General features: G+C 39.6%; 1 protein-coding gene across 1 annotated transcript in view; it reads left to right on the forward strand.

The window, feature by feature from the left end:
* The window catches only part of LOC311128667 (atrial natriuretic peptide receptor 2-like), a 52,704-nt gene extending 39,724 nt beyond the window's left edge, over positions 1-12,980 (forward strand). The window contains exons 20-22 of the mRNA XM_084160863.1: positions 10,163-10,261; positions 11,918-12,009; positions 12,509-12,980. Coding sequence (XP_084016989.1) covers positions 10,163-10,261; positions 11,918-12,009; positions 12,509-12,571 — 254 coding nt within the window. The 3' untranslated portion in view covers positions 12,572-12,980. The remainder of the gene's footprint in view (positions 1-10,162; positions 10,262-11,917; positions 12,010-12,508) is intronic.
* Positions 12,981-15,697: the final 2,717 nt, after the last annotated feature.

Below are 15,697 nucleotides of genomic sequence, written 5' to 3' on the forward strand. Positions count from 1 at the left end.
TGCCAAACAAAAACAATGATATCCGCAACCTCTATGCACAAGGATACAACTCATCACAAGACTACTTTTAAGTTTCCACTGAAAAAAAACGTTTGTAGCGGAATTACGTTAAAATCTCCCTCAGATCTTTATGCAACCACGTTTTCCAAAAACTCTTAAATATTTGCAGAATGGGGTGTCCGCTATGACATGGCACCTTGAGTTTGAAAAAATCTATTTTGATTATTGAACTACAGGAAGTGAAGTGGATTTACACCCGGTAACAGAATGACGGTAACGGAATACATCATGGGTCCCTGATCTGTACTACACAGAAATGCATAATTATGGAATATGAATGTTTGGACATCACAGTAGAGTACAGTGCAGTACAATACAACACAGCAGAGCAGGGTAGTGTTCAGCACAGTAGAGTACAGTACTAGACTGACATTAACGAGAGAGAGAGAGAGAGAGAGAGAGAGAGAGAGAGAGAGAGAGAGAGAGAGAGAGAGAGAGAGAGAGAGAGAGAGAGAGAGAGAGAGAGAGAGAGAGAGAGAGAGAGAGAGAGAGAGAGAGAGAGAGAGAGAGAGAGAGAGAGAGAGAGAGAGAGAGAGAGAGAGAGAGAGAGAGAGAGAGAGAGAGAGAGAGAGAGAGAGAGAGAGAGAGAGAGAGAGAGAGAGAGAGAGAGAGAGAGAGAAGAGAGAGAGAGAGATCCAAATGTAGCCAATTCAGTTTGCAGTAATTCCGTTATGGATTTTTTTTCTAATTCCATTACCAAATTCGTATTTTTTAAATCATTCATAAACAAAATGTATATCAACAAAATCACTATAACTAACTGGTAGGTCTAAAATTACTTGTTACTTCTGTGAATTTTCATTATCCTCCCTCCTCATGAGGGGGAGAAATGAGAAAATATCTTAAATATACAGTGGGGAAAAAAAGTATTTAGTCAGCCACCAATTGTGCAAGTTCTCCCACTTAAAAAGATGAGAGAGGCCTGTAATTTTCATCATAGGTACACGTCAACTATGACAGACAAAATGAGAAAACAAAATCCAGAAAATCACATTGTAGGATTTTTAATGAATTTATTTGCAAATTATGCTGGAAAATAAGTATTTGGTCAATAACAAAAGTTACTCAATACTTTGTTATATACCCTTTGTTGTCAATGACACAGGTCAAATGTTTCTGTAAGTCTTCACAAGGTTTTCACACACTGTTGCTGGTATTTTGGCCCATTCCTCCATGCAGATCTCCTCTAGAGTAGTGATGTTTTGGGGCTGTCGCTGGGCAACACAGACTTTCAACTCCCTCCAAAGATTTTCTATGGGGTTGAGATCTGGAGACTGGCTAGGCCACTCCAGGACCTTGAAATGCTTCTTACAAAGCCACTCCTTCGTTGCCCGGGCAGTGTGTTTGGGATCATTGTCATGCTGAAATACCCAGCCACGTTTCATCTTCAATGCCCTTGCTGATGGAAGGAGGTTTTCACTCAAAATGTCACGATACATGGCCCCATTCATTCTTTCCTTTACACGGATCAGTCGTCCTGGTCCCTTTGCAGAAAAACAGCCCCAAAGCATGATGTTTCCACCCCCATGCTTCACAGTAGGTATGGTGTTCTTTGGATGCAACTCAGCATTCTTTGTCCTCCAAACACGACAAGTTGAGTTTTTACCAAAAAGTTATATTTTGGTTTCATCTGACCATATGACATTCTCCCAATCCTCTTCTGGATCATCCAAATGCACTCTAGCAATCTTCAGACGGGCCTGGACATGTACTGGCTTAAGCAGGGGGACACGTCTGGCACTGCAGAATTTGAGTCCCTGGCGGCGTAGTGTGTTACTGATGGTAGGCTTTGTTACTTTGGTCCCAGCTCTCTGCAGGTCATTCACTAGGTCCCCCCATGTGGTTCTGGGATTTTTGCTCACCGTTCTTGTGATCATTTTGACCCCACGTGGTGAGATGTTGCGTGGAGCCCCAGATCGAGGGAGATTATCAGTGGTCTTGTATGTCTTCCATTTCCTAATAATTGCTCCCACAGTTGATTTCTTCAAACCAAGCTGCTTACCTATTGCAGATTCAGTCTTCCCAGCCTGGTGCAGGTCTACAATTTTGTTTCTGGTGTCCTTTGACGGCTCTTTGATCTTGGCCATAGTGGAGTTTGGAGTGTGACTGTTTGAGGTTGTGGACAGGTGTCTTTTATACTGATAACAAGTTCAAACATGTGCCATTAATACAGGTAACGAGTGGAGGACAGAAATCTTCTTAAAGAAGAAGTTACAGGTCTGTGAGAGCCAGAAATCTTGCTTGTTTGTAGGTGACCAAATACTTATTTTCCACCATAATTTGCAAATAAATTCATAAAAAATCCTACAATGTGATTTTCTGGATTTTTTTTCCTCAATTTGTCTGTCATAGTTGACGTGCACCTATGATGAAAATTACAGGCCTCTCTCATCTTTTTAAGTGGGAGAACTTGCACAATTGGTGGCTGACTAAATACTTTTTTCCCCCACTGTATGTGGGTTTTTGGTAACGGAATTACAACACACAAGGCAATATTTCTTACACTTACTGAAGGTAAACAATTTCTCCAAAATGAAATATACTGAACAAAAATATAAACGCAACAACTTCAAAGATTTTACTGATACAGTTCATATAAGGAAATCAGTCAATTTAAATAAATTCATTAGGCCCTAATCTATGTATTTCACATGACTGGGAATACAGATGCATCTGTTGTAGGGTGCGTGGATCAGAAAACCAGTCAGTATCTGGTGTGACCACCATTTGCCTAATGCAGCGCGACACATCTCCTTTGCATAGAGTTGATCAGACTGTTGATTGTGGCCTGTGGAATGTTGTCCCACTCCTCTTCAATGGCTGTGCGAAGTTGCTGGATATTGGCGGGAACTGGAACACGCTGTCGTACACGTCGATCCAGAGCATCCCAAACGTGCTCAATGGGTGACATGTCTGGTGAGTATGCAGGCCATGGAAGAACTGGGACATATTCAGCTTCCAGGAATTGTGTACAGATCATTGTGACATGGGGCCGTGCATTATCATGCTGAAACATGAGGTGATGGCGGCAGATGAATGGCATGACAATGGGCCCCAGGATCTCGTCACGGTATGTCTGTACATTCAAATTGCCATCGATAAAATGCAATTGTGTTTGTTGTCCGTAGCTTATGCCTGCCCATACCATAACCCCACCATGGGGCACTCTGTTCACAACGTTGACATCAGCAAACCACTCGCCCACACAACGCCATACACACGGTCTGCGGTTGTGAGGCCGGTTGGATGTACTTTTTAAAAGATTGACAATGGTTGAACAGTGTATCTATGCCTTCATTTAGTCCGGTGGGGCTCATGGGTCCTTTTAAATGGAAATGCTCTGTTGTGTCTGTCGCCATTGTTGAGTCAATTACTCTGTCACTTCAGATACTTTAGGCAGCTTGCCTCCTTTTCATCATGACTCAAGTGCCATTATTTCCTCCTAGTCTACGTCATCAGAGTTGGACAACTCCAGTCCTTGGCTTAAGGTGCATTTACCCCCTTAGTTCGGTTCGTTTGGACTGGTGTGAACACTCTATCCGCACTCGGGAGCGCACTAAACAACGCACCGTGGTTCCCTCAAAAAGGGTGGTCCCGGTCTGATTCAATTCTTACCGTGGTGCGGTTTGCTGCAGGTGAGAACGCAGTCCAGACCAAATACAGGAAAATAACCAGAGTCGCGCATTATTATTGGTTGTTTGACTGCGAGCATTTGATGAAATGCACACAGCATCATAAATTGAGATCTCTGAAACATTCTGTGAGTAGCAGTGCATTTATGAGAGCATCCGATGCAGATTTGGGGAGACGGGGCTATACTGAATATAGCCTATTCACGTCACATTTAGAGCAGCTATTGCACTGTTTTCTCACACATGTTGTGATGCGTCATGTTAATCATAAATGCATTTTTGTCCAATAAACAAATTACTTGCATGGAGAGGTTTTGTTTTTAAGAATTTTAGTTAGACATTTGGCAATATGAAACCAACCTGACCAAATGAAGAAATTATATTATGTAACAAATATTCGAACTATAGCTCTAAAAACTGTGTGAAAACGCCTTTAATTGATCGATCAATTTCACTGATTTCCTAGAGAATGCGGAACACACACACTAACACACCCCCTATCTTGTCTATTACAGAGATTGTGCAGAAAGTGCGTAATGACCAGAGGCCTTACTTTCGGCCCACCACAGACAACAGCTGCCACTGTGAGAAGCTGACCATCCTGATGGACAGCTGCTGGGCCGAGGACCCCGTCGAGCGGCCCGACTTCAGCCACATCAAGATCTACATCACCAAACTAAACAAGTGAGCACTGAGCACCGTTGTGCCCCAAAATGGCTGCCAAGCTCATCTTGTATCAGATACCATGTAGATAATATTTTATTTTGATTTATTTTATCAAGATGTTTGAAAAAGAGAATTGAAAAAGAGAATAATTGCATTAAGTTGATATTATCAAGAGATGCTGGAAAAGGATCTACTATTAAGACTAAATACAATTGTGATGTTTATCACACACAAATCATTTCAGGTTAGAGTGATAGGAAGTCTTCTCCCTCCAAAAGTCTGGGGTTTATATTTATCTTGTTGTTTTTCATGGCTTACGCTATGCATTATTTAGATGCATATTTTGGTTCAGTGGTGTGTGCGTGTATGCATGTACAAAAGCATGTTTTCCTTGAGCTGGGCAGACCTGCCACTGAGAAATATGTGGTCTACCTGCTGATCAAAAGCTGGAAAACCTTGAAGATGTACAGATGAGTGACCTCGGTGACTAAGAAAACTAAGTACTTTATGAGCTGTGGGAGGAAATCAGACCCTGGTATTTGCTTTGTCGCTGGATTAAGCTTTCCTACAATTTTCAGATGTGCCCCATTGGTGCAGAACTGTTTTGATGTTATTCAACGCTTCTGTATTTCTTACAAGTACAAAGGCTTTTTTTTGTAGACTTACTCCTTTTGAATTCTGACAGTTGTGACAGGGAGATCACAACTATGGTTGCAAAGGTACTGGTAATTTACCAAAGTTACCGGAATCTTCAGAAATATGGGTAATTAACAGGTAATCTTTGTCAATCTATGGTAATTTATACTTGAATAACTTTTTATTTGTTATTCATATATAATATAGTGTTCATTTTTTTTTATATCTGTGTCCATACTGTCCATGAGTTTATAGTGGATAGACTATATGGTTCATGAGAAAATAGCCGAATTAATTTTTTTAAAGCATCTAATCAATTTTCAATTAACTCTACAATTCTTTCAACTACTTTTTTCACAACTGCAACCAGTTTGGCGCCAAAACATTTACAAGGATATTTCATGCTGAAACCCTCATATTAAACACCAATGGTATTAACTATATAGGTTGATGGTTTATACAGTGCCTTCAGAAAGTATTCACGGCCCTTCACTTTTTCCACATTTTGTTGTGTTACATCCTGTATTTTAAATGGATTACATTTAGATTTTGTGTCACTTGCCTACACACAATACTCCATAATGTCAAAGTGGAATTATGTTTTAAGACATTTTGACAAATTAATTAAAAATGAAAATCTCAAATGTCTTGAGTCAATAAGTATTCAACCCCTTTGTTTATGGCAAGCCTAAATAAGTTCAGGAGTGTGCAAAGCTGTCATTAAGGCAAAGGGTGGCTATTTGAAGAATCTCAAATATAAAATAGATTTGGATTTGTGTAACACTTTTTTGGTTACTACATGATTCCGTATGTTATTTCATCGTTTTGATGTCTTCACTGTTATTCTACAATGTAGAAAATAGTACAAATAAACCCTTGAATGAGTAGGTGTTCTAAAACTTTTGACCGGTAGTGTATTAGGTGATGTTAACTGAATAGAAAGTTCTGAAATTTTTAATTCAGTATGGCTACAAATGAATGGGTATGTCATCTTTATGTCTGTTTTCAACACAGGGAGGGCAGTACCAGTATTCTGAACAATCTGCTGTCCAGAATGGAGCAGTACGCCAACAACCTGGAGAACTTGGTAGAGGAACGAACGCAAGCCTACCTGGAGGAGAAAAGAAAAGCAGAAAATCTACTTTACCAGATCTTGCCACAGTAAGAATAATTATTATTCCGTTTCATCTTGCACTATTATCCTCATTATCAGTCTGAACTTCTGCTTATCAAACTGAGAAAATGAGGAGACTATTTTCTGTATCGTGCTGTGCCACCTAATCATTGTTCAAATTCCAAGGCATGAAAGATACACATTCACAGTTAAGCAGAGGAGATGAAAGGGCAAGGCAAGATGGGAGCTGACAAGCTAACTTCTCATTAACCAGAACTAGGAGGAGAAATGCGATAGGATGCTAAGCACCTCTGATAACACGAAAGCAGCTAACGACAAGCCATGTCCTCCATCTATTTAAGCTGTCTGTCTCAGCGCCGTAGTCATACTCATTTATCCTCCCATTGTCTGCCCAAATGTCTCCCCCCAACTTTAAGCCATTTTGACAGACAGAAAATGGCCTGAGAGAACCGAGAGATACCTTCTCTCACTGCAGAATTCAGATAATTTGACCAGAGTCCTGGATTAACCTAGCTGCTAGTGCTACACTGTGCCTCTGGCTTTTTACTGTACTTTAAAATATTGGTGAACAGGAAATGATACTGATACTGGTAGAATCTACTTATAACTTCCCTTACTTATTGTGGATCGTAGCTGCCAAGCTTACTGTCACTGTTGATTTATAGCAAACGATAACCTTATCTCTTAAGCACTGTATAAGCATTTTGTTCATTGTGGTTTTACTTACTTTGTGTTCTCTTGTCCACAGCTCAGTTGCAGAGCAGCTAAAGCGAGGGGAGACGGTCCAAGCAGAGGCGTTTGACAGTGTGACAATCTACTTCAGTGACATCGTGGGCTTCACGTCAATGTCAGCTGAGAGTACACCACTGCAGGTAAACAATTGTCAGTAGAGATATTCACTCCTAACCAACAACAGGTGCAGACCTTACACAGTAGCTATCCTATACCAACCAACAGCAGGAGCAAATCCACAACATGATTTTGCACTTTGAATCTTACTGTATGACCAGTCAGTTTTGCTAAGTAAAATGCACTCAATATGTATTGAGTCAAAGTATCAATTCACCACGGGAAATTAGAGACTTCCTGTAAACTCTTCCTCAAGACATTTGAAGGTAGTTGACAAGGAAACTTGAAAATATGCTGGTCCAACAGCTCATTATTGGAAGAGAAGAGAATATGAAGAGGAAAAGTAGAGGAGCTTCTTTGTTACTTATACCGACCTCACTCATGCAGAGTCTATTAGAGCACCTACCGTATGTCTCATAGTTACAAATCATTCCCACACAGAGGCCACAACTCAAAATAGTATTATTATGAGTAGCTGAGAGCGCATTGACGCATTGCTGAGTCACTGGGTCCTGTAGCTGCTATGAAATGTCTTCTCTCTCATGAAGAAGAAGATGAAGATTTCAAGACCACTCATATAATTGAGACTCCCTTCACAAGGGTCTAAAGTACTGTATGATGAATGGCTGACGGGATGGTTGTAATGGTCTCAATGGTTGTAATAGTTTTAAGTGCAGTGCCTCAACATGTTATTTTCTACAGACATTTTGGTTGTTCCGAATTCTGAAATTCATCCAGAGGAACCAGGTTTTCTTCTTGATGCAACTGAATTCAGACAAAGTCTTACTGGAGTGTTTATTCTAAAATTGTGAAGACACGTCAGTCTTCATATCACATCCAATAACTCTGCATGAGCGATAGTTTGTACTTGGCGAGTGGTACACCCAAACTGATCTATTCTATTTATCCAGCAGAAGCTACTTACAAGTACAGTCATACATCTTACCTTTCATCAAATGTATTTTAATGTAGCTCAGAGCTAAGAATCCAACCACTAGCTTTCAGTGGCGATGTATTGTGTGTAATATATTCAATGTCACTTATATTCTACGCACTTGATTTTCAGGTCACAGGTCTATTCAATTAAGACTACAAATCAGACGGTATTCTTTCACATTAGTGTAGCTTTGAGGTCTAGGTATCTCACCTACCAGTTAGTGCTCTATTTAATTAAAATATATAATTATATTTATCAATTTTTCCCTAGATTAAGTCGTAATGGTTTAAGAAATTATGCTAAGCCCCTCTGAAACTTAAACTAGAACTAAGACTGTTTTCTGAGCCCCATTTCTCTCTCCATAAGCCACTGAATCTCCTAACGTGACCAATAGCCCCTCAAAGGAATTACAATATACAAACAGTTATTTGATTAGCCCTCCTGTAGCTCAGTTGGTAGAGCATGGCGCTTGCAACCCCAGGGTTGTGGGTTCGATTCCCACGGGGGGCCAGTATGAAAAATGTATGCACTCACTAACTGTAAGTCGCTCTGGATAAGAAACACTTCATATTTTGAATAAACAGCTGATGTGTATTACTCTTCAAATTCCGAAGAAATATTGTCAAAATTTGTTCCCAGTATTTTATCTGTTGCGTTGTTTTACTCATGCAAGCACATTTCTCAGTAAGCTGAGGTTCTGGGCACTTGTCCAAGGCGGGGGGAGCAGAAATATTTTAATCTGACTGGGGAACCATTGGAAGTTCATGCAGAAACACATCTCAGCCAATCACGGGGGCAAACCAAATGGAACATGCCTCATGAACACACACAGTGGAACTTATTATCTTTGCACACTATCTTTGAAATTGCTTTGTTTCACAAATGTTTGCCACTAGCTGAAGAAGCATTTCTAAAATGGAGACTGAGGGAGCAGGAGGATAACAGTTATATGGTTTAATGGTGGTGTTTGCGATTGTTTTACCCTTAAACCATTGTTTCTAGTTTACCTGAGCACTGTAGCTAAAGTATGTTTTTACTCTCCATAGGTTGTGACAGTACTGAATGATCTCTACACTTGCTTTGATGCTATCATCGATAATTTTGATGTGTACAAGGTAAGTCAGGGTAATCATGTTTTGTAATGTAAATATGTTTATTTTATATATAATCTCCTGTTTCAACCTACTAACGTTTTGTTGTCATGTATATCTGAGGTGGAGACCATTGGTGATGCGTACATGGTGGTGTCAGGGCTTCCAGTCAGGAATGGTCAACTACACGCAAGGGAGATAGCTGGGATGTCCTTAGCCTTACTAGAACAAGTCAAAACATTCAAGATTCGTCACAGACCCGAAGACCAACTACGGCTAAGGATAGGAATCCACACGGGTATATAATTTCACATGGAGTTTGAAATGATCGTTAAAATGTCTTATGTTTAACTACTGTTGGAAGCTAGATGTTTGTTTTTTAACCAATTGAATTAATCTGTGTTTTTGGGCACTGCCCAATCCTACTCCTGATCCTTGGCATCCATATAGTTTCCACCCAAAACACCTCTAATAAATCATACAAATATCAATCTTTCAATACCTCCTAAATGTTACATGATCTGCCCTAGCCAATGACAGTTTATTTAATTCTATGACAAATAACTTAATTATGTAATGACACAAAATGATTTATTGTATGGTCAATAGTTGGCTAGCTAAGAAGTCATTTGTGATTATATTGCCCACTAATGTATCCTGCCTCATGATTGCATGGGGCTTTTGCTCAGTAATTGTTATAAACTGCTGTGAATGGTTATGACAGTTGATGACAATGTCTAGGTTTTAAGACATACAATATTTCAGTTAAGAAATCTCTGGAGATATCTCCAGTAGCTACAATATTTGGACAGGATGAACAAATACAAGCTGTATTGCACGCAAAGGCCAAGCTTTGAGGGTTTTTTCATAGTGCTTGGACACCATTATCTCATGCAGGCAATATTTATATTCTTATTCAAACACTTGATGTGAACATCATAACTGATAGGTCTTTAAAGATTGTGTGTGGGAGGTGCCTGATCCTGTCCTTGTGTGAATACATTGTTTCTGAGTTCAATCATATTTGTATCATGCTTTTAAGTACACTAAACGTATCATGAGGTTCTGGTGATGAAAGAAATTGTTAATCCATCTACAGTATGCTTTTCCATGGCGTATATTTCCAGTAAATTTCACTGCCTTTTGTTCTGTACAGGACCTGTCTGTGCTGGGGTGGTGGGTCTGAAAATGCCCAGATATTGTTTATTTGGAGATACTGTCAACACAGCATCTCGGATGGAGTCGAATGGAGAGGGTGAGTTTCAGATTTGGATCTCTGTTTTCCTATTTTCTATTTTGGTTGCCGTCAGCGCTTTAACACTTTAAACTATTAATATGGAAATGTTGCCGCATGATACAGTGTCACATTCTGGAATCCAGTTGGGACAATAATATGAATTACTACCTCATCTCTGTACCCCACACATACAATTATCTGTAAGGTCCCTCAGTTGAGCAGTGAATTTCAAACACAGATTCAACCACAAAGACCAGGGAGGTATTCCAATGCCTCGCAAAGAAGAGCACCTCTTGGTAGATGGGTAAAAAAAAACAGACATTGAATACCCCTTTTGAGCATGGTGAAATTATTAGTTACACTTTGGATGGTGTATCAATCCACCCAGTCACTACAAGGATACAGGCATCCTTCCTAACTCAGTTGCCAGAGAGGAAGGAAACCGCTCAGGGATTTCACCATGAGGCCAATGTTGACTTTAAAACAGTTACAGAGTTTAATGGCTGTGATAGGAGAAAACTGAGGATGAAATATTGTACAATCCAGGTGGGCAAAGCTCTTCGAGACTTACCCAGAAAGACTCACATCTGTAATTGCTGCCAAAGTTGATTCTAACATGTATTGACTCAGGGGTATGAATAAATTTGATATTTCTGTATTTCATTTTCAATACATTTGCAAAAATGTCTAACAACATGTTTTCACTTTGTCATTATGGGGTATTGTGTGTAGATGGGTGAGAAAAAATAAATATTTAATCCATTTTGAATTCAGGCTGTAACACAACAAAATGTGGAATAAGTCAAGGGGTATGAATACTTTCTGAAGGAACTGTATGTTTCAGCTGACACAAACTAAGACAATTAAGTATTCATTATTTGCTGTTAATTATGTGGTATTTGCTTGGATTTGGATTTTGTCTTTTTTCGTCTGTCGAGCATTCCCTGTTGTATTGGGCTTATGCAACTGTGTTGTGAAAGACTGATTTCCCGTCATTATTTGTCTTGACTAAATCTGACTAATGTCTTGTGTCTGAGAATCCATTACCAAAAATTCTGGACTAGCTCTTTGCACATACTTCCCTGTAAGAAACGAAGCATCAAGGGATATGGGATATTTATCATCACAAAGCAACAGAGGGGATGGCGGTTGTCATCATAGTTTAAGAGTGGTTATCTGGACTGGTATTACTGGCAGCAGTTCTTAACTGGTGTAGTGGTAGTGGGACCACTGGTGCTGTGTCGGCCAGGATTCTTTGTGAGTGACTCATCACATTATTGATTAACCCACTCACTTCCTGCTCACTTCCTGCTGTGTGCTTTCACGTCCACTGATAAATAATTAATAACACTTATACCCATAGTGATGAACTGTATACCATAAAATATCCTATAGCGGTAGGAATCACCTCTGGGACTGCACTGTCAACAACTGTTTCTAGGGACTATTTCTACAGCACCAGGAAGATTTCACTGTTCATTTAGACTTTTGACCTTCACCTAACATGCACAGATCATCCACTTGGTTGACATACAGTATGTATGTGCACTGTAATTGTTATGATCTACCACAGTGCATATGGCAGAGGATAAATGTTTCATTAATGCAACTCGGTGTCACTCCCTGCAAAGCACTCACTGTGATTGTCTATTGTCCCATTGATGTGTTTCACAGCCTTGAGGATCCACCTCTCCTCAGCAACCAAAGAAGTGTTGGATGAGTTTGGCTATTTTGAACTCCAAGAAAGAGGGGAGGTAGAAATGAAGGTAGGGCCACAATGAATAATGCATGTGTTGTAATCAGCATTATCTGTAATGGCTTCATGTATTCAATTGTCTGATAAATGAATATAATGGAATAAAATAAAATAGAATACAAAAGTGGTTTGTCACATACTGGAAAGGTGCAGTGAAATGTGTTGTTTTACAGGGTCAGCTATAGTAAAATGTGGTCTTGTGATTCCCATTCTGTTTATTCTATCTCTTGGTGGAAGAATGCAGTGCATGTCAGTAGATTTGCAGCTCTGGGTCTCTCAGATTACGACTGTCGTAAAACAGATGGCTGTACTCTCCTGTCGAAATGGAAGAAAACCATAAAGTCTGGTTATGAAGAGTAGCATACTCTCTCTAGGGATGCCAGATGAGTTTTAACAGGTCCAGCAAATGCCAGGGTCACCCTTTAAGGAAGAGAAGACCTTTTGTGTATCTACTGTATCACTCCCACTCGTCTCCATTGATGAGCCTATTGATTTCTGTGTTTTTCCAGGGCAAAGGCAAAATGAGAACCTATTGGCTTGAGGGGGAGAAGACTGATGTGTACGTTATCTGAGAGGCCTGCTGATAGCGTGTACCCACAGTGGAGACAACCACAGAAGAGGCTACACAGTGGCACAGCCAGCCACTGCTTTATTTGTTCTAGAATAAGTCCTAAAGGTGATTCCCTCCCCAAAATAAACAATATGTACTGAATTAGACCTTTTTGGAAAAGAAGGGATGTTTTAATGGTATGTTTATAATACCTGTGTACTGTTACTGCAAAGAAACTGTAAAGATGTTTTGTATGGAGAATCTTTCTGTCCTGAGATTGAGTACTTTTCGATTATGATCAATTCTAATTGTTTTGTGCTTTCTATATTAAGATTTGTATAATGTGTTTGGAAGTCAATTCTGTATTAAGATTATCATACAGCGTTCATAACAGATGGGGGCACAGTGTAATAAATGTCAATGTAGAGGTCCGAGTTCCACAGTGTTGTTATACAGTACAATATGATATATGTATATATGTACACTACCGGTCAAACGTTTTAGAACACCTACTAATTCAAGGGGTTTTCTTTATTTTTACTGTTTTTTACATTGTAGAATAATAGTGAAGACATCAAAACTATGAAATAACACATATGGAATCATGTAGTAACCAAAAAAGTGTTAAACAAATCAAAATATATTTTATATTTCAGATTCTTCAAATAGCCACCATTTGCCTTAATGACAGCTTTGCACTCAAAGGATCCTGGCGCACGGTTCACGAAGACTAGACTGTTGTCATCACAGTTCCATGATTAGTGAGGATTATTAGGGTAGATTTATAGGACTGCTGTTCAACCACTATTGTACACTTTTCTCACCTTCCAATATTTCATGGATTGAACAATTGAATATGGTAACTTTCAGGATGAATCAAACCACTGTATTTTTGATTCACCAATATACACTGAGTGTACAAAACATTAGGAACATGTACATGACATAGACTGACCAGGTTAATCCAGGTGAAATCCACTTCAATTAGTGTAGATAAAGGGGAGGAGACAGATGAATCCTTAAGAGTCTATTGACGCACCCGTGCATCAATCTAAGTAAAATAATACAAATAAAAAATCTCTCAGTTTAAGACAGATATTTGCATGGGCTGCGTCTCAATCCGCCCCATCCGTCTATGTCGGCCTTCCGCGTCTGGTGGAAGGTGGCTGAGCTACAGCGGTGTTTGTCAGACCATGAGACAACCCGAGAATCAGTCTTCTCACAAGAACGTCTGTAGTGTCTGAACTAATGTGACCACTCTAGATGAGACTCTCACGAACACAGAGGTGTTTTCCGTTTTGCTCTACGACCCCCACAAGTGCCACGGGACTCATCTGAAGTCAGTAACGCTGATATGCCAACTTCTGTCTGTAGTGTACATTTTCTAAGTCTGAATCGGGCCCTTATCAACCAAGTAACAGTGTCACATAAGTCTGTCATCACTTATGTCTCCCCTTCAGGGAGTGTAAAGTGTGCAAATCTGTACATGTGTGTGCATACAGCTGTTTAAATTAAATTATACTGTAGAATTCAGTTGAAGGATGAATTTGAGTAATTGTTGAGTCATCAAAGGCCCCTGGTTTTATCTTTTGAAGAGAGGGCATTAGCATTTTGTCACAATGTCATTAGCATTTTTGATGGAATTTGGGAGGAGAGACAACAACAACAACCAAGAAGTAAGCTTTTGACGGGGGAATGCACTGAAGGAATTTCTAATGCAGGTATGTAGGCCTACTGTATCACAAGCACATAGTTCACAAGATGGTTCAACATTTGTCTCCTCTGACAAAAGCACCACGTCCATTTTAATAAAGCAGAGCAGTGTTCCCTTCACAGGGAAATACAGAGAATTAAGTACTGTAATACATTTTTTATAAACTTAAACAAATACACAGTTATGGATAGATCAAGACAGACATTATTAATTGAATCGAATCAAGGGGAAAATTAGTAGTCAAGTTTATTCAAGGCAATATTTACTTTATCACAGTTAATTTGAATTAGGAGGCAATATATTTCACTTGGCTGGAAGCATCTGTTTCAGACACCAATTGTTTCCCCCTCTAATCCCATGAGGTAATGAAATGTTTGGTTGGAAAAGCTGCATAAATGTAGTCTAAAATGACTTGTTGCCATAGCTACCTCCTAATCTCTGCTAAAAGCAAGAGGAGAGAGGAACACCATGTAGAATGGTCTGTTGATTGACAGAACACAAATCTGAATCGGAGCCATGCTCTCTAAAGTAAGGAGGCTGCATGAACATCAATATTTCTGACATCTGTAAGGCGGAGGCTTCTGTGTGCCTCTCTTCTTCCTAACGGTGGAAAAACACTTTCCTCATCTCAGAAAACAAATGGGTTTTCTTGTCACTTGTCCAAGGACAATAGCCAGAACCATTTTTGCACAGCGCAGGAGAAAGTGGAAAATGTGGCTTTCTGTTGTTCAGCACTGCTCAATTGTGGTAATTACGAGTTGCAAAGGATGAGAAGAAAACCATGGGAGAAAATAACCTACAAACAAAAATAAAAGCATGAACAAACAGAGATAATATTCTTAATACAAAGCCCTGGTATGAATAAAAAGATAACAACTTTAATTCTGCAAGGAGGCAAGACCCTGCTTGTGTTAAATAATTTGTGCAGTATTTACACAATTAATACAGTGGGGGAAAAAAGTATTTAGTCAGCCACCAATTGTGCAAGTTCTCCCACTTAAAAAGATGAGAGAGGCCTGTAATTTTCATCATAGGAACACGTCAACTATGACAGACAAAATGAGAAAAATAAATCCAGAAAATCACATTGTAGGATTTTTAATGAATTTATTGGCATATGATGGTGGAAAATAAGTATTTGGTCAATAACAAAAGTTTCTCAATACTTTGTTATATACCCTTTGTTGGCAATGACACAGGTCAAACGTTTTCTGTAAGTCTTCACAAGGTTTTCACACACTGTTGCTGGTATTTTGGCCCATTCCTCCATGCAGATCTCCTCTAGAGCAGTGATGTTTTGGGGCTGTCGCTGGGCAACACAGACTTTCAACTCCCTCCAAAGATTTTCTATGGGGTTGAGATCTGGAGACTGGCTAGGCCACTCCAGGACCTTGAAATGCTTCTTACGAAGCCACTCCTTCGTTGCCCGGGCGG

The sequence above is a fragment of the Coregonus lavaretus genome, assembly GCF_964263955.1.
Source record: "Coregonus lavaretus genome assembly, chromosome: 4".
Taxonomy (NCBI): Eukaryota; Metazoa; Chordata; class Actinopteri; order Salmoniformes; family Salmonidae; genus Coregonus; species Coregonus lavaretus.